Raw genomic sequence first — 27,513 nt, 5'->3', positions numbered from 1 at the left:
TGAACAGCCCATCCTGCTGCAACATCAATAGGTACCTGGTGTTAACTGGGGAAGCAAATTCCAATTGACCATGTCTCATATAATGGGTGAAAGGTCCAGGTGGAAGTTCGGGTGCTCATACCTTCGCCTGTGTGTGATACATGGCACTGCCTCCTAGGGCTGAAGGATTTGCCTGTGCTGACTCTTAGCACCTGAGTAGCACACATGTATACCTGGCTCACTCATGCGTGTGTGTGCGTGCATGTGTGCATGTGTGTGTGTGTGTGTGTGTGTGTGGTATTACTTATATAGTGCAGAGTGTGTATTTACTCATTCATTCCCACATACTGTCCTAGAATCTGAGAAAACTAAGTTGTTGTTAACGTATGAGTTACACGTATAACTTGATGTCTCCACACTCTCACTAGTACCTGTGACTTCCTACACTTACTTTTGACACCTGAGCAGTGCACATGGATACGGTGACTGTTCAACAACAACAGCTGAGACAATAGAGTTGGCAGCTATGCAATAAAATATTGATTTTAAATGGGCAAATAAATGTGAAATCTGTACTGTTTGTGTGCAAGTGTATAATATGTGTATAAGTCTCTTTGTGAGCATTGGTGTACTGTGCATGTGCGTATGCTACATATATACGTATATGTATATATACTGTTGTGTTTTTTTTAAGTTCTGGGGCATTTCTACACCTTGTGAACCAGTACACATGTTGAAGGGCGATGCTGAACCTTTTTGGGAAGCATCAAACATGGTAAGTGCCAATTTATTGGACGGGAGAAATTTGCTACTGTAATTACCACAAAAACACTGCATTGTAGTATTAATTCTTGTACACACCTTTGCACAGTATGAATACCATGTAGTACAAGTAGTAAAAGACTGTGTGTTATACTAAGTGCATGTATTTGTATCAGTACAGTTTGTATACTGTATATGTGCATGCATGATGTATGTATATGTGACTGAATTTTGGGAAAACATTCCAAATTGCACATTATAGAAGTTTTGAGATAAACTGTTTAAAGAATTCAAGTCAGCATAACTTGTCAAGGATGATGTATGTGAAATTTATGCAAGAGATGCACCAATCTATTACCTTTCAGACCACTTCCAGTAGTTGTAGCTGCTTATAGAATTTCTCACCAAATAAGATAGAAAATCTAAGCAGTTGGATGAGCAAAGTAGTATCACGAGTGCTCACTAAGGGGAGAAGGGTGGTGGTGGGCAAGAGATAGACTTCAAAATGGAGGCAGACCACGATTGAAATCCAGGCATGAGATTACAGGGCTCTAGTGGCTGATATGCAACGAAATAACAGAAACAATGTTTAACCAATATTATCAGGCCATCCACCAGTAAACCACTGATTCTTGCCCAAGCCAGGCCCTTCACAAGGCTTGAAACCATCACTGGAGCTCTCCACACCACCCAGAAAAGACGTCAGTTAAAACCAACCTTGAGTGGTTTGAGTAGTACTGAAGGTCAAAACTACTACAGTAGGACCTCCATTATTCGAACACCTGTGTGCCAGCTGAATCACAAAAGTGTTCAGATAAGTTAATTTGTTTGGATAAATGAAGCCCATTGATTTATATACAGAGCTCTGTTGAACTACTCTAATAGAACATACACCTGTGACAAAATACTCTAATAGAACATACACCTGTGACAAAATATCCTAATAGAACAGTCACCGCTACTGTTCAGATAATCGAGGTCCTACTGTAGTACAATAGTGTAGCTATCCACTGGTAGTGTTAGTTTGATTTTGCCTGATGTGCTATTTGGATCGGTTTTTTAAAATCTGGTCACATATGTGCCATGATGTATACTGTTTGTGTACATGTGTATGGTTCTGGTTGATGTAGTCATTCATTCATGGGCTGGCACTATCATTAGCTCAACACATTCATGGTATTGGAGATGAGAGAGTGTTCCTACAGAACTTTAGTGACCTCAGTACTCCACTACACATCTTTGCTGGCCATACTGTCTCCATCCTGGATATACAGTGGTGTGCTAATGTATGTGATGAATGCTTGTATGTAGGTATGTCTGTGTGTAAGTGTTGTGTGCAGTCACATGATTGGAGCATCAGTCTAGAAATCACAAGGTCCCAGGTCTGAACCTGGCTGGGCCCTGTTGTTATTTTTTATTAAATGTTATCCCACTAGGGACCTGTGAGAAGGCTAAAGCTTGTGAATACAGGGAGTCAGAAACATGTAACTGAAATGTTGAAGAATGTAGAAAAAATCTCAGACCCAGTGGTGACTTGATCTCCCGTTGTTCACGTTGTATCCTTAATATTGAGCAAGAGATTTACACACATAGCTGGTACCTGGTACCTGGTGTTAACTGGAAAAGAGAATGCCCTTGCTTGTTATAGGGTCTAATGGAATTTAAAACTCAACCTTCATCCATGAGATTTGGTGCATGTATGCAGCCTTAATTCTGAAGAATATACCTGAACAACTCCAGTAGTGCAGGGCAAAGAACCAGTGTCATATTATAGTGCCACCAGGCATAAATTGCTATTTTTAAGTGGAAGTGTACTAACAAAGCTAAACAATAGATTACCTAACAACAATGCCTGAAAAAAATTGGCTCAATTGGATGCAAATTAGTATGGTTGCTATGCTTTAGCCAATCAGAATGCAGTATTTTTCTTAAATTTTAATTGCATATATCAATATCTTTGTTATTTTTATGTTTAGAATGTTACTGTTAGTGGGTTAGTGTTTATATTACTTGAAAGAATACATTCCTGTGGAATTCATTGAAAATCAATAAGCTGGCACAGTTTTACAACCTTACATGTCTATTGTCCTAAATAATGCTCTAGGAGTTCAAAATTCAAGTTTTGTGAGTAAGGCGAGGAGCATACTGTCCTGTAAGCATGATGGTATTATGTTGAAAGGATAATTAGGCACCATAAACCCCAGTGCATTTTTACCAAGTTCATACAAGTATAGAGAAGCCCTAGTAAGGTTTTTGGATAATATCTCTCCATAGCTTTATTGTACTACTCTTAGACTATCTTCAGGTGTATTTGTAAAGACACATGTGTGGGTATGAAGGAGCAGTAGCATTTTGCAATGATGGCCTGACTTTTGGTAATTTCCTTGTATCAATTAAATAATGGATCATGAATCCAATATCAATTATTCTATGTGGTGTAAGGAAGCGATACGTATATGTGTAGCAATGGGCCTTATGCAAAATGCTTAAAGCCATATAAGTACTCGTAACACTGCGGATACTTACCACTACACATCTGTGTCATGTCCGTGTTATCGCCGCGACACACTTTACGTGGGGTCAACTTTGTACAAAGAGTATTGAGAACTTTGTGAGGTAAGTGCTTTGTAACAGCTGTACAATTTTCTCCTTTCAATATTGTATTGCTCGTGAGGTACTTTATCGTATGCACCCGTGAAAATGGCGCTATTATGTTTGTAAAGTGACTTGTTGTAATAGTGTGCATTAATTAGAATCTAACAAAGAAGATAATCTAAGAAGGTATTGCCATGGCTACTAGTTCTAAGTCTAAGAAGCCAGAAAGAATGCTTGTGCAAGAATTGAAGTTGATTTTGGTGCAGAATAATTTACTAACCAAGGGGGAAAAAGCTGATTTAGTGGAAAGGTTGGTATTTGTGTCTGCGTGATACGTATATGTAATAATTTTGTATGTAGGGTATATGAACACAGTTTAATGGGTCAGGGGAGACAAGCTTTGGAAAGGCCAGATACTCAACCGAATGTATACGTAGCGCAAGACTGTGTATAAAAGTCAATTGCTGAAGTATTTAAAGATTTTCCAAACTTCACGAGCCAAATGCTTATAGATTATTTTATTTACATGAAAGAAGAAGATGGGCTGGAACGCCAAGACTGGAAAAATCTGACTTCTTCCGGATACTGACTGTTTAAGGAAGGACATGTACAGCAGTTAAAAGTTTCTTCGCAGGAACCTTTTTGTTGTTAAAGCGATTCGCCTCCTGAAATGAAGAAATAGTACCACTGTCATTTTACAGCAAGAACCAGCAAGTGTTTTGGAAGCCAGCTGCACTTTCCCAGCGGGTAAGGGACCCTGGGGTAGCTGCAAACATCTGGCAGCATTGTGTTACTGCTTAGAAGATTTTGTGAAGATGAGATCAACTGCTATTCAGCTTGATGAAGCCAGCTGTACTTCTGTGTTGCAAAAATGGAACCAACCAAAGAAGAAACGCCTTGACAGTAAGATGGTAGAAGATATTTCATTTGAATCAGGGAAGGAGAGAAAAAGAAAAGAAAGAAAATTTTTCGATCCAAGGCCACCATCAATGAGGAAGACATCTCAAGATGAACTGGATGAGTTAGGTGATAGCCTAAAGACACTACCGTATACATGTGGGCTTACAGAACTTTTATCTCCACGGTGTACTAGTGCTGATTCTAGCATAAAATTACTACCACTAACTCCAAGTAGTGTACGAGCCCGTGTACAGGCTGAGCTTTGTCAAACACCGTCACCTCCTCCACTCAACGTCATTGTTGGTTTTGGTGAAACATTTTTGAAAGGTATTACACCTACGGTTGCTCAGAAAGAACTAGTTGAAACCAAACTAGGAAACAGGCTGTGTCATTGCGCTGGCATGAGGAGCATTTTGGACGACTAACTGCATCTAATTTTGGTAGAGTATTGTTATGCAAGTCTGCATTTGACAAACTAGGATGTGACCTTCACACAAAGGATCTTTCCAATGTTGCAGCTATAAGATGGGGAAGAGAACATGAACATGTTGCTTTTGATCAGTACGCTGCTATCCTACCACAGCGCCACAGAAATTTGAAACTTCATAAGGCTGGATTTTATATAAGAGAACCTGGTTATTTGGGTGCCAGTGCAGATGGAGTATTGTTCAGTAGTTCCAGAAGAGAGGTTGGTATTTTAGAGATCAAGTGCCCCTATTCAGCCAGTAATTTAACTGTACTGGAGGCTTGCCAACACTGTCAAAGTTTTTATCTTACCTGCAATGAAGATGGCTCTTTTGCTATGGACAAATCTCACAACTACTATTATCAAATACAGTGTGCAATGGCCATCACACAGACCAACTTTTGTGACTTTGTAGTATGGACCCCTAAGTCCATGGAAATATTAAGTGTAGAGTTTGATAAGCAGCTGTGGGAGGACGAATGCCTACCTTGGTTACCAGCATTTCTCTACTAGATCACCAGTCTGAGCAGCTGCTTATGTGAACCATCATACAACTGTATTGATATTGTAAGTGTATATACAATGGTTTTTTGACAAATTATTGTTCATCGTCATGTTCTATATCATTTACAAGTATTGGTAAAAAGTTTGTTAGCATGGCACATACAAAAAAGATCTAGTTTATTTGGTTATGCATGGTATTAGGAACATTGTGCAATATGTGGTATGTCTTTATCCAATGAATGGCTCTTTCTACGTGTATACGTACCAAAGCTATTCTTCTTGTGGTAGTTCGTTCCTCTTCTTTCAACTGCCCAGTTTCGTTTAACATAGGTGGTACATTTAATGTGACACCAGGTGGCAATATATCACTGATTGTAAACCCACAATCTGCCATAATGGAATCACCTGGTTCTAATAGTTTTAAAATTCCACATTTCATAGTCAGTTTCTTATCTGAAATGTTGCCCCCATATAAATCTGACACAAATGAAATAGAGCCAGATGGAGTAATGGCTATGAGACTTTTAAGTGTACTGTAGTTTTTGTAACTGGAAAAGGTTAATTGTTGAGCTGATGGGTTTGATGGCATCTGGATATAAATTTCAGTAGCATCTATTATACATCTGGTACTTGGATACAAGTTCTCAAACTGGTAAGGCATAAAACGATCTATGACTTGTCTACTTGGCCATGTAGGAACTTCCTTAAACTTAGCATACATAAAATTTATCCAGCTGGTTATAATACGTGACACTGTTGATTGTGATATTTGAAATCGGTTAGCTAGATCTTGCTTGAACAAACCAGCCTTGATGCGACACAAAGTCAAAAAAAAATTCATTCATTGGTGAAAGAGACCTATGTCGTTCTATGCAACCATCCTTCCAAACTTTTGTTGTGTATTATAGATTCACTGCAGCAGGTCCAAGAAACTGAAAACAGACTAAAAAACACGCAAAAGATGGTAAACCTGTATAAAAACTAATGGCCTTGCCACATCTTTAACTTGATCAATTGAAAAGGGTACAGCTATATTAGTGACATCTTCAGTCATCACAGATACATGTTTTTTTTTGGATAGGTGGACTCATCAGCTTGTGCTCCAACACTCTCCTGAAACACTTGATCTGTAGCATCGGATTGACACTCTGTCTGAGTAGCAACATTGGCTGTAAAATATTCATTGACAGTTTGCGTTGAAGCGTTGCACAAAGAGGAATTAAAATTAGTATTCGTACCCTCATTGTAACATGTGGGGGAAACTTGAACTCCAGCAGAGAAACAGACTTTCTTAGTTGTAACATTTGTAGGTATACTTCTGGCTGAGTCTAAAGTTTCTTGATGTTTAAAAATCTGAACATTGGCAGAACAACAGGTCTCAGTAACATTTTGAGATGCATTGCTGGCAGATTCTGCAGTATCTTGATGTTTAAAATTGTGAACATTGGCTGGCTCAGCAATAACATTTTAAGATGTATTGCTGGCAGATGCTAAAGTTTCTTGATGTTGAAAATTCTGAACATCGGCAGGCTCAGCAGTAACATTTTGAGCTGTATTGCTGGCAGATTCTAAAGTTTCTTGATGTTCAAACTTCTGAGAATCACAGGCCACACTAGCATTAGTAGTAGCTTTAGTGGTGGTGACATTTTTAGGTGTACCGATGGCAGATTCATTTTCTTTATTAGCAACACTCCGAACACGCTTTTTGCACTTTAAACAGGGCTCTGGTCTACTTTGTGGTGGAGGCCTAGATGACTTTGTCCAGGCGAAAATGGTTGAAACATCATCTCCATTCTTTTTGCCCCCAACAAAATGCCTGCTGCACACCTGTGAATTTGTATTCACAGGAGTATTCTGTCGCTTGATCTTTACTAACCATTTCTTCAATAAAGCGGGACGGTTCAACGGAAGTGCATAAAAAGACACTCCTATACAGCTGGGCGTTCCTGAGTGGCTGTTACAATGCGGAGCGATGCAGTGATGGACCATTACAGCAGCCTGTAAGATAACACAAATCATTCCAATCGATACACGCTATTACAACAAGTCACTTTAATTTACAAACATAATAGCGCCGCTCACGCGCAATACAATATTGAAAGGAGAAAACTGCACAGCCGTTACAAAGCGCTTACCTCACAAAGCTCTCAATGCACTCTGTACAAACTTGACCCCACATAAAGCGTGTCACAGCGATGACACAGGCATGTAGCAGTAAGTATCCGCAGTGTTACGAGTACTTATATGGCTTCAAGCATTTTGCATAAGGCCCATTGCAGCCACAATGTACTGTGTGGGAGAAAAAAAATCACCATAGGTTTTCAGTGTATGTGGTTGCTAGGCAACAGCTAAATAATTTAATTAACTATTCCAAAAAGTAGTAGGACCACAAAGTACAAGCGTGTGTAGTTTCAAAGCAATTGCATTTTCCACTGAAGAGGATGAAGTCATTTATTATGATAATGTATGATGAAAATCCTTGAGTGGTGGCACTATAACTGCTTCAGCTTTAGTTTTTGCCTTCCAATGTTATGGGAGGTGGCAGGTGTATGTGGGCTTATGATATCTATATGTGACCGGATTTGCGAAAAGGTACCTTTTCCACACATTTGACATACCAGCAAACAAAATGATGTAACACTTGATGCCTTATACTGATTAACTTTCTCTTAGTATCAAAATGTAGCCAGATACTGTAGCTACATTCATTGAAAATTTCAAGCAATTATATGCCATGATCAAAATTTTATGAAGCTTTAAAGTTCAAAAAATGGATCAAAATTTGTGTGTGAAAAAGGTACCTTTTCGCAAATCCGGTCACATATGTAAAAATAGTGTTTGTATTGTTTATATACAACTACTCACTGATTAGCTTTTCTCATGACTGCACCTGGACATCACTTCTGCCATGAAGGAGGTCTGTCACCTAGACAAATGTATGGTGCTAGCTTTTGTTGTTCTTTTTGTTCATATTGGCGACTAAAAAGTTCATGTGTATTCATGTCTGGGTGGACTCTTTCTATACAAGATAAACTTCATTGTGTGTGAAGTATAATTATTATACAGTGGAACCTGTGTTACGGTCACCTGGATTAAGCGGTCACCTCTGCATAACGGCCATGGACACGAGGTCCCAAATATTTTCCCATACAAATGTATGCATTGTTGTCTGCATTAAGCGGTCACCTGTCTAATGCGTATAACGGCCAACCAAGAATTCGCCTATGAATCACTGTATAAATAACTTTCTCCTTCATATAGTGGTCGTTACCTTTTATGGTGGCTTGTTAAGCCAACTGCCTGGCACCACGGCACCGTTTCAATTAATGCACAATTATCACGCTTCCTGCCTTTCAATGAATACTATATAACCTATCAGGCTTCATTGCTTAAACGTATTCAATAGCTATAACCAACATTCATAACAAGCTCACCTTGTCCTTTCTGTACTAAAATATTACTGCATTGCGGTTGGCGCGAGCCTCTTAATAATAATCACTCATTTATAACGGCCATAGCCACTAAAATGCTGCTGACCACCTTATACAGGTTTTCTCTATAACAGCCACCTGTATATAAAGGCCAGATATATCTGGTCCCAAGGTGACCATTATAGACAGGTTCCACTGTAACAAGCTAAGTAATTAAGTGGCTGACAAGGTTAAATTCTCATCTTGTCTTTGTATGAAGATATAATGAGCTATATATGTGATAGATAAGTTCTGCATGCAATTTTGATGTAACCGGAAGGTTCTGATGTAAATAAGCTTGAGTACATTATGCTTTAAATTACCTATTATTCTTGCTGGAAATTCTTTTTTAATCACCTATTTTTCTCAAAATTATTCCTGAAGTTCCTAGAATAGTAGAATTCACATGGAATTTCTTCTGCAGTTGAAAATAAAATCACTTTCATGCATAAAAACAGTGCATAAAGATTGAGATACTCTAATAGAGCAGTCACATAAAACTTGGGTGACTATTTAATTAGGGTAAGTGACTGCTCTATTAGAGTATCTTGATCTTTTTTTCACGATTGTAATCTAGCAATGTTTGAGGATGTGCCTTTACTGCAATACTACAAGAAAAATATTCCTGAAGATCACATTCTGGAATTATTCGTGATTCTTTTTGCCGCCTATTACTCCCAAAATTATTCTGGCTTATTAATGTACGCATAGCTATAGTTGGTATGTGTTCACCTGAGCCCCCGCCAAGTACAGTAATAGTGAACATGTGTTCACTCCCAATGGTTTTGTACTGGAAAAAGTATGTGTTCATGTTATAAACATGTTTGCATGCCTGAAATTGTCCAAAATAAATGTATGGGATATTTTTAAAGCCTCATAACTCACTTGTTCTTGCCCGCATCAAAGTGCTTTTTTGATTAACAGTTCTGGAATTTAAAGGGCTTCACAGTGCTACTAAATGTTTTAGCAGCTGGCCCATATAGCAAGAGTTATTAACAAGAAACTAGGGCTCAGGTGAATGTGAACCAACTGCAGATCATGTAAAAATTTCTAAAAAGTTTAACACTGTACTTTCCTTACTTGGTCTATATAGTCTTGTTTAACCCTGGATACATGATGTTGTACTGTTATTTCTTATATTCTATTATATTGGTGGTGCATTCGATACAGCTTTTACATTGGCATAATGATTAGTTTGTAAAGTTTATCTGCTTCTTTATAAGAAATAAAATATTGAATGTGTTGGGACTTAACAAAATGATATGGTACTGCATGGTGTGTCTTGCAATTGTGGCACTCCAGAAGCTATAGCTACTCTCTTACATTAAACAGGTCTGCATGTCAACTCCCAGAGCTCCCAAGGTTTACTGTGAGTCATGATTGCTCCAGGTCTCAGGTTTATCTTCAGGAGTTAAATCAAATTGAACAGTTATTATAGCTAAATCTAACAGACACGCAAGACCGTGCAATAATATCTACAGCCACCAGTGACCGTGTAGCAGCCAGATATCTAGGTGCTTTGTACCATATATGTGACTTCCTTAGAAATTAGATTGAAAAGCTATAGGTGCTTCAGTTCCATGTACAAAATCTCTTGTAATAACTATACATCGCATGGTATGCATACCCTGTACTGTAAGGGTTACCTGATTCAGAAACTAGCGAGGATATTATAAAGCTAAAAGTGCACCATTTAGTTTACTTAGGGTTTTCAAAAACACCTATAATGAATTATAGTTGTGTACAGGATTTGAACCTATACAGCAGGATGTTCGGCACAACAGTGGCAGTACTATAGTACATATGTTAGATGAATAAAAAATGTATGGACTGTGGAGCTTCACTAAATTCTGCTGAACTTTCTGTTGGAGTAGTTGACTGTTCTATTAGACTATTTCAATTGCCCAGTAACCACTTCTCATAGGACATAAATTGCTTCCCAAAAGTGCTAAAAAAAATTTATTTGCATTATATTTACAATACAATTGTGCCTTTAGTTTCTATACTGACTACTAGATAGTAAATGATAAAAAAAATTCAATGTCCCAAGCACCCAATAATCCTCCCCTGCAACAGCATGCATGCTCCATGCCTATTGACCAAATCTGAGTTGTCAGATGCAGAACTAAAGAAAATTGGTTTGTGTCTAAAGAGAATGCTATTAAGGAGAACCCATCTGGAACATTTCAGTCAGTTTTTATTTTGAATCAACTCTTACTGGTGTTTGTTCTTAATCTATTATGCTCTGCCTGATTGGGGTACAATGTTAACTACAGCACATCAGCAAAGATTATTCAGTATCTGCACAACTGGGGTCTGCACATTACAAAAGTTTGACCGTGTGTCTTATCACCATCACTATTGTAAGTTTCACTGGTTGTCAATTCCATCCCTGCATGGTTAGATATCACTCCTTTTGTGCCATGCAGCAGATATACAACTTGGGAACATGGATCCCACCAATAGTGTTTGGTTCTAATCATCATTGCTATATCTGTTTGTCAAGTAGATTATACAACCAGAACGTTGTAGACTATATCAATCACCAAGAAATCACTGCACACTTGTGGAAATGGCTTTGCTTGTAATGATGCATGCAGAGTAATGTATTAATTATTTTGTGCATTTTTGAGAATAGCTTTTTTAATAGCTGAATGAAGGAATCTAAATAAAAGTCAAACCAAATCAACTTGCTTTTAAAGAATGTATGGGTATAATATTATAGAAAAATGTGGTCATTAATATCAGGCAATGTGACCTAGCTTGCCTTTAGTAAAGATTTATATACCACCAAGTAGATGGCTCACCACAAAGCATATGCATATGATGATCCTTCTCTGCATGTTGAGTGTAGTAACATCAGTACTCAAATTGATAAGACTTAGCTATAATATCTCATGGCTTTTCAGGTAGAGCTTGCATGGGTGTTGACCTCCCTGCTTTTGATGTTTTCAGCTATACAAGCCATGTGTTAGTCCATGCATATACGTGTTTATGTGTATAGATAATGGGACTGCAACCCTTTTCTACTTAAATATCTGTTTTTAAAATGTGTACTTCAATTGGTTGCATGGCTCCGCTGAGCTTCAAGGTCATGATCAGTCAACCATATCACTTAATATGTCTTATAATTATGTGCAAGTTGTCATATCTAGGGGGCACAGGATCCAGGATGTGACAACTGAAGGAGAGTGCATCATGACCAGTCAGTCTAGGGGGCACAGCCCCCCCAGAAGCTAAAGATACTTTAGCTGTATGTTTTATGACTGTTTTCTAAGTGATTGCACCTATAGCTTAGCAACCCTCCCTCCCCCCCCCCACCTTGGGAAATCCTAGACCATGTCCGCCTTTGCTATAGCCTGCATGCCTAGAGACCTGTAAGGGAGGCAGTTCTTAAGGCATCTTATAGTGGGGTTGCCGTTACAAATAGTGCAGTGTGAGAAGTGTGACACTCAGCATGAGGAGCATGCAGTATTAAAACATAGAGCTAGGGGCTCTCACAGGAATTTTTTTTTTGCAAATTTAGCTTTCTGAGATCAAATATGCATGGCACTGCCGAATAATAAGCATTGTGAGCCTAAGTGAAATCATCATTTTCTAGCGTGTGCTTTCATATAAAGGGAACATCATAAATGCTGCAGTATATATGGTTTAAGGGGTCTAGGAGTTGCAATTGGTCTTTGTTCTTTATAATGCTCTATTAGAATAGTTGACTGTTCTATTATAGAGTATTCCGATGTTTAGCTAGCAGCTTTTTACCTAACCTCGGGCTGGGGGTGAGACTAGCTTTCGTCCCCCTTGTTGATTCCTAGAAGAGATTAGCTCTCAGTCTCTTCTAATTCTTCCATGTTTTCATTGCCCATGTATGCATTAGATGCACCTGTACCCTTCTACTATCCGCGGCACATAGTAAAATTTTGGAGGCCGGGGGTCGGCGGGGTGCTTCGGCCCCCTGATTCACCTCCCTTGATCCGCTCTTGATATAGTGGGATAGTAGCTAGCCGGTTAATTATACATAGATTATACTCGTGTAGATGGATATCTGTCAGTTAGCCATATCATATATCTATGGCCATATCTTGTGTTATCGCGAAAGAAAAACCACGTCTAATTATAAACTGCAGTCTGCATGCTCTGATGTAGGAAAAAATACTAACGCGCCTTTTTACAGGTCACTGTGATTAAATCATTTGTATTATCACGGAACAAACACAGCATACAGCAGCTATAATGTTCCTTCACGTGAGTTTAGTGACGTCACCGCGCCTTTTACGCAATGCTTACCACGCCTTACTTTGAAATGGCAGATGTACCCGCTTCGTTTACCCAAGATCAAATCGCGTTCTTCAGGGCGCAGTTTGCTACGTACGTACCACCAGAAGGAAGAGGATTAGACGAAGCAGGCTTTCTTAATGCGGCTAGATCGAGTATTGAACACTCAGCCCTAAACAATCCCGGGGATGAAGTATTAAGAAGAGAGTTCCACCGACTAAAGAGAAATGACTGTCTCGCATGGGCGAGTTTCTTTCAGGTAATAATGTTTGCTGAGTCACAGGAAAATGTCGCTGGTTTAATAACCATAATAGGAATATTGTTTGGCTAGTTTGTGACCACTTGGAATGTGTGGGACGAGATCTAGAGAGATCAGATTTATCACTTGCATAGCATTGCTTGATGTGGACTGTGGGGACTACATGTAATCCCTGTTAATGATCCTGTATGTGTACTGGTTGGTGTACTGTGCATTGTTAATGTAAACACATATTTACTGTATAAACAGCACATTGTTTATGCACCTATCAATGTATTGTCCCACTACCCCCCCTCGGGCATATATGGGGCTATAGTGGGGATTTGACACAGCCGAATGTCAAATGCCCCATAGTAGGGCAAACCTATCGTGTCAAATCCCCACCATTGGCCCCAGTTGCAATGCAGGATTTTCTCAGGATTTGACATAGCGAAGGAAGTTACATCAAAAATATTTGGGTGCTTACTAAACGATCGTCAAATGCCCCATAGTGGGGCAGCAGTTTCGTATCAATTCCCCCTGTAAAGCCCCACTTATGCCTGAGGTGGTGGGGCAATACATTGATAGGTGCATTATGTTCTAAACATATTGTAGGATTGATAATAGGTTTTAGTTAGCCTCCAGGTTTGATCAGTGAGTATTGTGCTTGACTATATGTAACATTTTTAGGTCTCATGACTTGCATTGTTTCTCCTTTTCATTGCCTAGTGTTATATATTAGGCCATTTGTTTTTAAACTGATAGTCAACTGAGTCACTGCTTGTATTGCCATTCCCATGTTTCTGCACTATATAAATGAAACCTGTGGATGCATGTGGTGCAGTAATGCAGTCAAGAGTGTACTCACAAGTCATACCCATCCAATAATGGTCAAGCATGTTGTGTACATGTTGTTTACTGCATTATTCATGTATTGTATTCAGTGATGAATACATTTTACATGTTACGATCAATGTATAGCATTGATTGGCAGCACTTATGTTAGTGAAGTGTGTGCCGCTGTAGTTTACATGAATGATAATAACTCTTAGGTGTTACAACATGTACGTGATCGAGCAAGGACAATGTCTAGAAGTGCTACAATTCGTAGACAACAGACACTACCTCGTAGTACAGATTATGTGGTTGGTGGTGAACAAGAGGTTACTATCCAGCCACAACCTACACCTCCAATGGAGCGTCGATTCAGGACTCTTCGTAATGGTGCCATAGCATTTGGACAAGCAGTTGGTCAGTTCTTTGGTGTGACAGAAGATTCACAGGCTGGCAACAGTGAGACAGTTGGTTGGGCTGAGGTTGCTCAACATAGTGTACAGGTATGTATGTCTGTATATATGTAGTGTATGTAATGCGTGCATGCATCATGCCTTCATGTGTGTGTTAGTGTTATGTGGAGTGTAGTGTGATATAGAACACTTGCTTACATACAGACGAGCACCCTACAATTTATAACTGGTGATCAAGGAACCAGACAATATGCTGATGAAGGTGATGAGATAATAGCTCAACAACTCATGATGAATACAGAGCCACAACGTTCCTTTGACAACTTGGGATCATCTTCTAGTGATAGTGATGAGGATGCTTTTTTGTCTGAAGCACCACCACAGTATTATGATGTTGTAACAGACCCACTGGTTCCTTCTGGGCAAGCACAACAAATGACTTTGCAAGTTTCAATAAATACCGGTCACATTGATGTGCCAGCTCAGATTGTTAGTGAACCTCATCAACCTCCTCAGCCTCAACGACAGGTACAAACTAGTAGTCATTTAGTTTACAGTTTCTCTCCATCATTGATGCAGTAAAGTAACATAATATGTTCTCATACTAGTACTCTAGTATGTTTACAGTATTTCTGCTGTGGGTGTATATCTGTGTGTGTGCACAGTACTTTTATTTACACAGTGGACACCATAGGATATTCTCTACATGTGCGTGTTTTAAGTACACATTTAGATATTGTATAGATGTACATACTGTGCAGACACATTGAAAGGCTTGACAAAGAAATGGAAATTAAACAAGCATGTCACAGTTCACTATTTCTTATCATTGTCAGGGCACTCAGAGAAGACGTCAGATTGCTCCATCACAAACATCAGTGACAGCTGAGAATATGCAAGACTTCATTTTTGATCCCAATGAAGCATATGCTTATTATCTTAATTTTGTGAAAGTAAGTATAAATGACAATATTTCTTGCACCCACCAAGTGTTCATCTCTGCACTCTTATAGAATGAAGCCAGAGAGCAGAGAAGGTTAAGGAGGAGAGGAGCTGAAGGTTTCTTCGGAGCGGAGCAGACAGGTGAGTGGGGTTGGCAAGAATTGATAGATAGCCTTCTGATTTAGCAAAAATTGTGATTATTGTATATGTGCCAGTATAGGCATTCACAGCCATACCTGTACACTGTGATTCCAACAACGCATGTATGTACACACAACACAGAGCTCTTTTATTTTCTATATTCTCTATCCTTTCCAGACAATGGGGCTGCTGGTGGTGGCGGAATTACTCGTCAGCCTAGTACCAGAGGTGGGAGGATTACTGAAGATGGTGTTCAGTTGAGACCGAGACGTCAGAGAAGAGCTGGCCGCACCAAATTAGAGAGACAGAGCACGTTAATTAGACAAAAGGTTGAATCTCTTCCGACTTTTTTTCCTTTCTTCATCCTTGGAATTACCCTGGTACAATCCATTGCTACAATTGCTGCTATCGTTATTGGAGGATTGGCACCAATTGGAGTCATCCCTAATGAAGTGACTGATGAAGCAGCTTCACTAAAGGATCCCATCCGTAAAGCAGAAACAACAGTGTATGAAGAACCCTTTAATCCTTGGATTGGTGCTCCAATTCCATTCCTGGTCACAATTGGGGCTAAGTTCACTCCGTGTATGCGTGAAGACCACAAGATTAATGCTCGTAATGCAAGAATACGTGAAGAACAGATAGTTGATGGCGGCGTGGGCTGTTGTGTTAATGGCAATTGGATTGGGTCCACCTCCATATCAGAATGTGCAGATAGTGCTGGTACTGCTAATGATACAGAGTTCCTTCCTAGTGGTCTATGTAGTACAACGCAGTATGCCACATTAGTCAATTTCCATCCTTGTTGTATTTCGCTGACTGGACGGTGTCAGCTGTTATTAGAACTTGACTGTGAGCAAAGAGATGGGGTGTACCATCGAAATGTTGAGCTGTGTAGTCAAGTAAGTGTGACTGTATGTGTATCCACAATTTGATCATGCATGCTACTGAGTGATTTACACATCATTTATGAGACATGTGTGAATGTGTTGGAAGAAAAGCAGTTGTTTAAATTTTCATTAAAATTTTCAGCTACGTCCAGTATAGGAGTTATTGAAGGTGTTTGCAGTGAAGTTTTCTGATCTCACCTTATATACGTAACTGAAAAAGTTGTGATGTGGGAGTTTTCACCATAGTTCTGTTATCCTCTACCACTAGATAAGAATATACAGGTGGCCTATGCTTGTATTGGGTGTGTACACTATCACACAAATGAACATTTCTCTACACTTCTGTAGGTGAACTGTCTCAGTGGTGTATGTGAAATGGGAGGAATTCCTTCAGAAGATAACTTACCAGACCAAGCCAAGGGCAACCAGTGGTGGCGTTTCTTTCTCCCCTTGATATTCCACATGGGGGTCATTCACTTGTTAGTTGTGATGACAATTCAGCTGTACATTGGTATCAAGATTGAGCGTACAGCTGGCTGGCTGAGGGTTGGTCTGATATACTTTATCAGTGGAGTAGGAGGGAACTTGGTAAGTGCATGGAGGTGATTATTGCTACATGGCAGTGTCAAAATTTGATCATAGTTGTGCAAATCATAACTTAACCAAATTCAGATGATGAGTACTGGGATATGTAAGAAACTAATATTTCCTTCACACAAATATATACAGGTTTCTCATTTACATAATGCTTTTTTCTCACAAATTAATTATCAGTGATGCAGTAAAACCTGTCTATTCAGGTCACCTCCTGTCTTAGGTCACCTGTCTAACTGGTCATTGCTTTTGTGTACAACTGAACCTGTCTAATACAATTACCTACGAAATGTTAGCTAACCCAAAAGGCAATCAGTTGCAGTACGCTTTTTAAACTAAATGTAATGTTTTAAATCTCTGAATGCTCAGTGTTGCTTTATAGGCTGAATGTTCATCTGGTTGTTTAAGCATATCCTCTGTCATGTGCATAAATCTGCTCAGTAATGATGTGGCCTTATTTTGAATGAGGTCATGAAGTATGTATGTACCCATTAACTGTGTTTGGCAAGGTAATTGTAAAGAAATGGTCACTAAAATAAGGTTTGACTCTAGAGCACACTCCCGTATATATTCATGTATCAACAGCTACATGTGATCATGGTATGTACTAATGCAGTCCTTTTGTTGAACATTTGTGTATTGTTTCACAGCTTAGTGCCATATTTGTGCCATATGAAGTACAGTTTGGAGCTTCGGGGGCAATATTTGGTCTCCTGGCAGTGATTGTGGTTGAGCTGATACAGTCATGGCAGATTGTGGATCGAGCTTGGTGGGAGCTTATCAAGATAGCAGTGGTAACCGTAGTGATGTTTGGACTGGGGACACTGCCGTATGTTGACAATGCAGCTCATGTTGGAGGATTTTTTAATGGAATTTTAGCCGCACTAATATTTATACCTTACATCACTTTTGGGAAGTTTGATGCATGGAGAAAAAGAATTATGTTGATCATAGCCATTCCTATATTACTTGGGCTGTTCCTTATTCAGTTTCTGGTGTTCTACTTAGTACAAAACTCTGAGTTCTGTGAAGGCTGCAAATATTTTGACTGTATCCCATACAGAGATGGTCTATGTGAGAATGACTTTACCAACCCCGACCCAGATGTGGCTTAAAACTTGATGTCCTAAATTGTTTATAAGTCACTCTACCTGTATGTAAGACACATGTGATAACCATCAATGTATGTATCTATTTATATGCTTGGTATGTAATTCATGAATTATATAATTAATTATAACCTTTACCAAAATCTACTAGTTACCATCTTGTAACAGTGTAGTCAATGCAATGGCCTCATCTTGTACTCGTAATTGTGTAATAATGTCATTCAACATGTCTCCTGTTTGGAAGAAGTTCGTTACACCATGTAAGGTCATGTGAGCTCGATGATCTGTTACACGATCCTATTGAGATCACATGATACAAACTAGTCTGGTGTTTGTTGTCTATACCTGTGGATAATTGTATGTTCTGATTTTTTCACTTCTCTCTCCTGTCCCTGTTTGTTCTTTCCGTAAATCAGATGTCTCCTTAACAGCTTGTAATCTCTTCTGTTCGTAGAGATGTGCCCTCAGCACTTGCATGCCTTTCTGCCTGTTCTGTAATGGAACAATTTTTAAAATCAGTGTCACAAGTTTGTATGCAAGTGTACTGTAAAGTTGTTTACATTCTGTGATGAATTGGGAAGCCTAACTACATGTTGGCTTAAATATCACATGAAAACAAAGTGTTGTTATAGTTGCAAGCAGTTACAAACAGACCGAATTTCACCCTATAGAATACCATGGTTACATATTTATATGGTTACCAGTAGTAACATGAAACCACATGTACAACATGCATACAATGTTTGTTGTTACTTTTATTTGTGATCGTTCTTCCTGTACACTGACTACAATTCCAGTTGGTATGTGTGTGATCCTGACTGCACTATCTGTAGTGTTGACATGTTGACCACCAGCTCCACCTGACCTGTACGTCTCCACTATCAAGTCTGTAGCTGGTAGGTGAACCTCGATCTGTAATAACATACAGTTTGATATGTGGACACATCACACAACATAATTACCTCAGAGGGTTGGGGTAGGGTAGCCACGGTTACTGTACTGGTGTGAATTCTTCCCTTGGACTCAGTAGTGGGTATCCTCTGGACCCGATGTACCCCAGCCTCGTACTTGAGTACTCCAAACACTCCTGAACCATGCACACTGGCTGAAGCATTTCTTAGTCCTCCAATATCACTGTAGGATCTTTGTAATAACTCAAACCTCCACCCCTTGTATTCTGCAAAGCTAGTGTACAATTTTAAAATTTCAGAAGCAAACAGAGAGGCCTCCTCTCCACCAGCACCTACCAAGATACATATAATGGTAACAGATAGGTCCAATAAGTATGTACAAATAGTGTACATAATGTATATGCAAATTATGTCCAACATGACTTGATATGACATTGTCTCAACTCAAATACTCTAATACAACAGTTACTTGTATCTACATGGCATGTTGTGCAATGTATACTGAAAACTTAAGTGCATGATCATCACACAAATACAGTGTCGACTATCAATCTGAAATGGACATGTCAATTATCCAAGTGCACAAATAACTGCTCAACTATTTCAGTGTCCATTCTTTTAGACCAAGTATATATGCTACAATATTATAGACACCTAGCTAATCTTCATTCAGTAAACAATGCCCTTTGAAAAGTTTGATCTTGTGGTGTATTTTTAAAAATTATCCACATTAACTCCAAACAGCACTTGTGTATAATCAAGAACAAGGTTCCAAATTTTTCAGCTATGCATATGCATTCCTTCTAATCTACCTGCTCGTATCTCAATGATAGCTGGATGTTGGTCTGCCTCATCCTTTGGTAAAATAGCTACTCTGATTTCTTCTTGAAGTGTTGCGAGTTGATCTTTACACAGCTGAATGTCTTGTTCTGCTAACTGCCTCATCTCATCATTATCCAACATGCCAGTCAGCTCCATCAGCTCCTAGTGATGCAGTAAGGTTATGGGTTGAACAAAATACAGCCTAATATATAAAAAGCAACTGCCACAATAGTAATTTGTATACAAATTTGGCAACTACATATTATAATTAGTAAGTTATTTTCACTGAAATTACATGTGTGATTCTTCCTGCCAATTCTCTTCAGTGATGTGTACACAAATGACACACACTGGAGTGTAGTTTAACAGGGCATCATTTAGAATGTACATTCACAGGGGCAGATCCAAGGGGGTATTTTGAATATCAAGGCCCCCTTCTCCTCAAACAGGAAATCTAAGAAAGTGCAAGAAGGAAAGCAACAGAACACAAAAGATCAATATACTCTAATGGAGCAGTCATGCACATGACATCACATGATGATAGCGCACATGATACGGATTGTTTAAAGTTCAGAAAATTGTGGAAGACATGTGTTTACTGTGAGTGGAAGAGCTGGCAACTGCAAGGAAGCAGTGGCGTTTGTAGTCACTGATATTGTTGTATAGGTACGTCTGACTTGTATAATCTTCTCCATAAAGTAATTGTGTAATGTTTTACTGCCAGTGCTTTTCTTTTCTGGTAAGGCACCTGACTGTGCCCACCATTTTGTATATATGGGCATGTGATATCACTCAGCTGTTCATGAGACCCTCACCTAGAACACAGAATGAACTGAACTCTGGTACCCGCACTTGGCAGTATGAGTGACACAGGAGTTAACTTCTTCAGTAATTCTTCAACTTGGTCAGGAAGGAGTGTGATGAACAAGAATTCCATCATTCGTAATACCCAGGAAGTTATGTATGTAGTAAGCTAGATCTACAATAGCAGCAATAAGCTACACAAACAGCAGTGTAGGTTTCCGGCTTGTTAACATCATGCTTCGTAAAGTTTGTCTGAACTGATTCATATGGTAGTTTGTATACAAACAACAAAGAGTAGTGTAGTGTTGTATGAGGTGGTATAGGCCCAGACTGCAGGTACAAGGCCCACACTATTAGAGACTTTCAGGGGCGGATTTAGGGGGGGCAGATTTTACATTCAAAGACAAAAGTGGGTGAATATGCTATAGTTGCCTTATGAGACTGTAGATTATCAGTTTGCTAAATGGCTGAGTTGATAGCTACATATTATACTGAAGCTGATAACTATAACCAATTACACCAACTAACACTTTTTGAATCATAATCATATAATTCATCTAAATAAAAACTACACTAATCACCTCTTATAGCCATAGTGGAAAACACTGCTAATCATCTGAATAAAACAAAACCCACAATTAAAACTTTTGTAACTGGAGATGCAACCCACAATTGAAACTTGTTTTTGAGGAAAAGGAAGCTATATTCTCCTGGAACAGAGTTGAACAATAGGTATAGTTACATAGACATCATTTGTGTTGGTAGTGATGCTTAGTTCCTGAAATAAGTGCTTTTGATACACATTGAAGATTTAGGGCTTTATTGGCCAAGTACGTACTTAGAAAGGAAAGGGGGAGGGGGGGGTTATAGCCCCCTTAGCCCTATCAGTTACCTTCTGATGTGACCCCATGCTGTGGGTTATGGTGCTGGCATTTGTAGCTAGCCTTATAGTTCAGTCTATATCTGACTTACCTGACATCTCTTTAGCGGCAGATCTAATAAGTTGACTATCACAACAACAAATTCAGAAAGCCCATAAATGCAAATATAGTTGCACTTTGCTAAGGATTGCCAGTGGACTAGCTAATACCGTATAGAGGGAAACTTTGGTGGGAGAAAATGTTGGCGAATTTGGTGATTTGTTATGAATTTGCCCAAGTTTTAACCTGCCAATTACTCATAGCGCCTCGGATAAGCATCTTTATAGCTAAACACTGAGCTTGAATTCACCAAATACAATTTAGCTTGCTATTTGCCAAAGTTTACCCCTGCCAAAGTTTTCCTCTATACGGTAACTACTAGTACCCTTCACCGCATTCTGCTTTTCTACACTTTATTGGTGTTATGGCTAACAAAGCAAGGAGCATGTATACTAATAATTGTGACGCTCAACACCACTACTACTTAGCTATACATGTTTCTGCCTCACAGATTTAGCTGATTAGAGCATGGCTAAGAGGAGCTGATGCATTATGGCATATAGCTAGCTATATCTAAATGCTTGGTAGCTACAAATGAAAAAATTATCATGCATGCATGATAGCTATACTCAATGCATATTGCAATCAGTCTTGATTTAATGGAAAAGTAAAATTTGAATGATATATAATAAACTGAAATTCCATTATTTTCCACTGAAAAACTGCAAAGATACTCTCACATTCACCTTTAGAGGGGCCTAATTTTCAAACATTTCCTGGGGTGGGGGGGCATGCCCCCAGACCCCCCTAGGTTGGCATGCTTCGCATGTAGTCACTATTCCAAATAGCTAATTATATGACCATGGATACTACATGAAACTTACAACTAGGGCCTTGTGAGAAGGCTTGGTATCTTCTAATGTCTGGCTAGTTAGTTACCTATGTCCCTATCCAGCTTAGCCCCCCCTTTCAAAAAATCCTAGATCTGCCCCTGACTTTTGAGTTATCACTATGACACAATTGTGTACCTGTTGTAACTCTCTCTGTTGCTGAGACAGTTGGACTAGTGGTTCCAACCTGGCAAGGTCTTTACGAAGCTTCTCACCTCCACCATGACCTGTATCCTGCACATGTAAATATTAATACAGATAAATGCAGGTGATTACAATAGGATGATAGTGAATTAGATATGACAATATCATGCATGCTTGCTGCATGTTCTACATTTAGTGTAGCAATACAACAAATTTTCATGTAATGGAAAAGTTATACAAAACATTTAAAATTTAACATGTCAATAAGTTCTGGCAAGACCACAAACACAGCTCACAGCTATATGCGTACTTGTGTATAGTAAAAAATAGATCACCAAACAACAAGGAAGACTGAGTGTGGCCCCAACTAGACATTGGGTCACCTGCAGTTTGAATCCTGGGGTTGGAGGGATTTTTTTCCTTACTTTGGCCCCTTCCCTGTTACACCTTATCAGTCACTGAGTCAAGTCATTAGGTACAAGTCCTTGAAATTAGCTTAGGTAATCCTAAGGCTGCAGCACATGTCATAGTTAGCTCCAGGATTTTGGCGACTGGTTTCTGATCAAAAGCACAGCTAGATTTTAGGTGAAGACAAAAAAAAAAAAAGGACACCTAAGAATGGCTATTCTCCACCATAGATAATATATAATCTATGTCTATACTAAATAATGTTTGTATCACTGCTAAAGCACATAAAAATCTTTATTCACAACTTCATAGTTTGCTACACTACTCTGAATACTGTGAATGCTATAATAGAGTGACCGACTGCTCTATTAGAGTATCTCGATCTAAGCGTGACCGGTTTCTGGAAACCCCCTGGAGCCGCCCCTGCATGTTGCTGTCAGACCTTCAGTGCTGGTCACTGTAAAATGCTAATAATAATAATAAACAACTAAAGCTATCAGATACAGTTAAACATATACACACACTGACATATTATATTACTTACTACAGATTGGTTGTTGACTTGATCCAAGATGGTATGATACTGCTTCTCAATATTACTCAAATAGTTAACTAGCCTCTGATCACAGAATGTCCTGCTATCTGCTGTAGTGGCTGTAGTCCATTGTGGACATGTGTAGTGTAACTCTGTAATGGAATCACGCCATAGATAAATACAGACCATGAAGTCTATGTCTATACTGATCGTGCACCACAGATCAATCACCGCCCACACATAATTAATACCCAGTAAGTTTTTGCATGCTTATATGTACGATTCCGATTACACTTACTTCTTAACAAACGTAGTGTTGGTCGCAAACTGTGTAAACGCCTGAATTGCTGAAATAATCTAGCTGGCGATTGCATATCATGCGCACGTGCACGCACGAAAACGATAGAATACAAATTTTGAATATTTTCGGAGCGTTCACGCCCTATGAAATGTCGTGATGGTAATAATACTGTATAGTGTGTCCCACTAATAGATTTATGTGTGATTGTACAACACCTAGGGTTTGCTAGATTTGTTGAGAAAGTTGAAGAAGGGCCCGGAAAAAGAGATACGAATTCTACTGCTAGGGTTGGACAACGCTGGCAAAACAACTCTGCTGAAATTCATCGCTTCCGAGGACCCAACCGATAGCACACCAACACTGGTTAGTTTGTGTTGAGCAGATATTTGTTTCTACACTAATTTCCCTTCCAACGTACACGCGTGATATCAGATTCTACTCCGTACTCTTGTGTATATATTAGACATGCCATAACTCTGATGTTGTGACCGTGTATTTATCACACTAAATGATTGGGAATTGTTTTGATTGGGTTTTCCTGTGAATGTGTGTACCAGGTTGAGTTGTTATTGCTTGATTGTGTATGGGTGTGAATTGGTGTTGTATTGATGTGGTTTGCAGGGGTTCAACATCAAAACAGTACAATCTAAAGGATTTAGGCTCAATGTGTGGGATATCGGTGGACAAAAGAAAATTAGGACCTACTGGCGAAATTACTTTGAAAATACTGATGTACTAGTGAGTGATATCTACATTTGTAACCATTGTGCGTGCGTGCGTGCATGCATGCGTGTGTGGTGTGCTTGTATACACATAAGCGTGTTGAACTTTCCGTGTTAAGCTAGTGAAATATTGGATATGTCTCTTTTCATCCTGAGCAGGAACACTATAGCTAATGCGTGTGTAAATTAAAGCATATACCAATGTTACACCTTACGTTAAAGGAAACAGAAGGTGTATGTATGCCATATAGCACCATCAGCTCTTAGGAATGCAGTGACAAGGTTTACAAAGTGCTTATGTCTAAAATGTATATCCTGCTAGTAGGAAGTGTATCAGCCAGTTCGTACTACAGATCACTGTAGGTGAGATCACTTCAGTGTGATCCGGATCGATTGTTTATACTACGAAGGCTTCCAATCAGCATGAACCCACAATCATAAGTGTCATCGAATAATAGAGATTGTTGATGGAGTTGAAGGATCACTCCATTTTATTGTTGTCAAGTTAGTATATAAAGTCTTAATGTTGGTGACAGCCTCTTAATTCCATGTGTTGCTTTTTTTAATAAGTGTACTTTGTTTATTTTCATATATTACTGTCAAGGCTGATCTTTGTCTAAATAGTCTGCTGTTGCTTGAATATTGTAGCTGTAATTCTTTGTCATTTATTAAAGTTGAATTAGTACACATCAACCAGAGTCTATGTTACAGTGTTTTAAACATTGTACTGGATGACGTATGTGTGTAAATATGTTTGTCTTCACTATGTGTGATAACTTACAGGTCTATGTAATTGATAGTGCTGATAGAAAGAGACTGGAAGAAACTGGATTTGTAAGTGCCACCTAATGTGTACTAACTAGTGTAGATTGATGTCTTTTATCACATTGATGTTTCATAATATTTCCTTTAGGAATTAGGTGAACTCCTGGCAGACGAGAAGCTTACTGGAGTGCCAGTATTGGTTTATGCTAACAAACAAGATCTGCTGCACTCAGCATCGGCCAGTGATGTGAGTTATCCACCACTTGTAGTGCACATGTTTTCATGTTTATCCCACCTCAGATAGCACATGGCCTTAACCTTCATAGTATTCGTCACAGAGACTGGCATATACAAGCTTGTTCTGCCCTGGATGGCTCTGGTGTAGAGGTGTGTTTGTGTAGTATGCGTGTAGTGTGTATGTGCTTGTGCGAGCGTGTATTGCACGTGTGTATGTGGACGGGAGGGGTGTGATTCTGTTAGTGCTTGTAGTTTTCCAGTAATGTTTAAACCCCAAACTTCATCAGTCTACAGCATGATTCTTGCATGCATGGCAGTTATGGCTTGACTAGTACTTAAATGCTATAATAATTAACACAAGTACAGTATAAATAGTGAACTTAGTGTAGTGTCCCACTATACATACCATATGTTGTACAGGTACGTACAACATATATGGTGTACCAGGTAGACATAGGATTGGCATGAGGATGACGTGTAGCATGCATGGCCAGTTTGCATTATAAGGATTGGACTACAATCGTGGCAGTGTTTGGACACTCATAAACTACGTACATGCTCTACCAATGTGCTGGAGTGTTCACAAACAATTACCATACAACAGTCAAATTGGTTAAATTCGTCCACTTTTAATTCAGCAATGAAAGCACTTCAGTTATGAAGTCTGTATGCAGTGTTTAGATATGAAGTCAACTTTTCCTTCCATCAAAATTTCCTGTTGTACAGCAAGTGTTCAGTGATGTACTTGCAGCTCTGTGTCACTGTAACTGTGTGTAGATATCACACAAAAGTGTTAATGTATGTAGCTGCTATCAGCCATCAGCATGTTTATCTAGCAGCGACTCTCTTTGTGAGTATATACATATATGTAGGGTACAGGGTTACTTTACAGTCCCAGCAGAGTTTTCATCTTCTGGAGTAATTCTTCAATTTGTATGTAGAGTATACAGTACGTGTACATTAGCTCAAGAAACACACTGGAATTATTCACACGTTAAAAAACTCTTAATTGGTATGAAATGATTCACAACAAGCCTTTACAGTATACGTACGATATGCTTGCTTTTGTAAATTAGTGACTTAATCTCTGTACAGTGTATGGCAACTACATACATTGCAATAATATACGTTGTAGTGCTGTGAACAATGTCTCATCCCTGTGTATTACTAACATGCACATCGTACTAACAGTTGTGAAGTTTGCAGATGTAAATTGTTATGGTACACATGTATGTGCAAAAATGAATTCAGTGCTCATTTATCACTTGATTTTTTTCTAACACTGTAGGATGGTCTGGTCTGGATTAGCAAGATTGTGACGAAGAAATAAATTAATATTTCAAATACTGGTAACCCGATCACTGACTTATTTCTCTACAGCTGCACACATACATGTACAGAATATATTTGTACTAGAACACATTACTAGTGTGTGAATAAAAAAATAATATATCAACATTTGAAATGTGTGGGTGCAGAGCTCAAGTTATGTACGTGCATGTAAATAGTTTTATTACCTATCCGGGGTTTTTTATCCACTGTAAATATATATGCAGTAAACTTCCCAGTGTGTGTGTTGATTGCCACGGCAGATACTGTACACAATAACAAGTGTGTCATTTGTTGTGAGGTAGTAACATGTACGGCTATTAATTTTTGGTGTAAAATTTATAACTACAGAGTGAAAACTTGCTAGCTGGGTCAAGTCATGGGTTTGATTTTTTTTCTGTAATGAGGATTGTGACAATCGTTTCATAATAGGCAATACAACAATGTTTGTTTTGAAGATATTGTTCAATTGAGTGTAGCAACTTAAAACGCATGTACACAGTCGGGTATTGCAGTGATGTTATTCACTGCTCTTAAGTCGCACTTACCTGGTTAAGCGTTTGTACATGTGTGAAGAATGCCTGTGCTCCAGCTTCTTGTAACTATAGCAACAGCT

At 38.9% G+C, this 27,513-nt stretch overlaps 3 protein-coding genes across 6 annotated transcripts; 2 read left to right on the top strand and 1 right to left on the bottom strand.

Annotated features, from left to right (window-relative positions):
• The first annotated feature begins 680 nt into the window (after window positions 1-680).
• LOC136236968 (inactive rhomboid protein 1-like) lies at window positions 681-18,263 on the top strand. Of its 4 annotated transcripts, none has more exons than XM_066027200.1 (9): window positions 681-754; window positions 1,872-2,027; window positions 14,239-14,523; window positions 14,638-14,961; window positions 15,270-15,386; window positions 15,447-15,516; window positions 15,694-16,418; window positions 16,755-16,994; window positions 17,651-18,263. In XM_066027200.1, the coding sequence occupies exons 1-9, from the start codon at window positions 710-712 to the stop codon at window positions 18,113-18,115; spliced, it is 2,427 nt and encodes an 808-aa protein (XP_065883272.1). In that variant the 5' UTR covers window positions 681-709; the 3' UTR covers window positions 18,116-18,263. The 4 variants fall into 4 exon arrangements, with proteins under 4 accessions (XP_065883272.1, XP_065883274.1, XP_065883275.1 ...); XM_066027203.1 differs by lacking the exons at window positions 681-754; window positions 1,872-2,027 and adding exons at window positions 12,930-13,207; window positions 13,263-13,393; XM_066027202.1 differs by lacking the exons at window positions 681-754; window positions 1,872-2,027 and adding an exon at window positions 2,035-2,052.
• On the bottom strand, window positions 18,170-23,976 carry LOC136236970 (peptide chain release factor 1-like). Its single transcript, XM_066027205.1, has 8 exons — window positions 23,842-23,976; window positions 23,553-23,695; window positions 22,595-22,690; window positions 19,833-20,004; window positions 19,072-19,352; window positions 18,863-19,021; window positions 18,455-18,601; window positions 18,170-18,406 (listed from the first exon to the last, which is right to left on the bottom strand). The coding sequence occupies exons 1-8, from the start codon at window positions 23,915-23,917 to the stop codon at window positions 18,257-18,259; spliced, it is 1,224 nt and encodes a 407-aa protein (XP_065883277.1). The 5' UTR covers window positions 23,918-23,976; the 3' UTR covers window positions 18,170-18,256.
• On the top strand, window positions 23,934-27,033 carry LOC136236974 (ADP-ribosylation factor-like protein 3). Its single transcript, XM_066027211.1, has 7 exons — window positions 23,934-24,003; window positions 24,064-24,207; window positions 24,466-24,582; window positions 25,350-25,400; window positions 25,480-25,578; window positions 25,632-25,718; window positions 26,857-27,033. Exons 1-7 carry the CDS (start codon window positions 24,001-24,003, stop codon window positions 26,896-26,898), a joined length of 543 nt encoding a protein of 180 aa, XP_065883283.1. The 5' UTR covers window positions 23,934-24,000; the 3' UTR covers window positions 26,899-27,033.
• The last annotated feature ends 480 nt before the right edge of the window (window positions 27,034-27,513 follow it).

Source organism: Dysidea avara, chromosome 10 (assembly GCF_963678975.1).
Source record: "Dysidea avara chromosome 10, odDysAvar1.4, whole genome shotgun sequence".
Lineage (NCBI taxonomy): Eukaryota > Metazoa > Porifera > Demospongiae > Dictyoceratida > Dysideidae > Dysidea > Dysidea avara.
This window is presented reverse-complemented; position numbering and strand designations above follow the sequence as displayed.

Coding starts and splice junctions, on each gene's coding strand:
- LOC136236968 (XM_066027199.1), top strand. CDS start 12,953: ATGCTTACCACGCCTTACTTTGAAATGGCAGATGTACCCGCTTCGTTT. Junction 13,208..14,238: donor CATGGGCGAGTTTCTTTCAG/GTAATAATGTTT, acceptor AATAACTCTTAG/GTGTTACAACATGTACGTGA. Junction 14,524..14,637: donor TTGCTCAACATAGTGTACAG/GTATGTATGTCT, acceptor GCTTACATACAG/ACGAGCACCCTACAATTTAT.
- LOC136236970 (XM_066027205.1), bottom strand. CDS start 23,917: ATGCAATCGCCAGCTAGATTATTTCAGCAATTCAGGCGTTTACACAGT. Junction 20,005..22,594: donor AACAGAGAGAGTTACAACAG/GTACACAATTGT, acceptor CTGCATCACTAG/GAGCTGATGGAGCTGACTGG. Junction 18,407..18,454: donor GAACATACAATTATCCACAG/GTATAGACAACA, acceptor TGATCTCAATAG/GATCGTGTAACAGATCATCG.
- LOC136236974 (XM_066027211.1), top strand. Junction 24,583..25,349: donor TTGAAAATACTGATGTACTA/GTGAGTGATATC, acceptor GATAACTTACAG/GTCTATGTAATTGATAGTGC. Junction 25,579..25,631: donor ACTCAGCATCGGCCAGTGAT/GTGAGTTATCCA, acceptor ATCCCACCTCAG/ATAGCACATGGCCTTAACCT.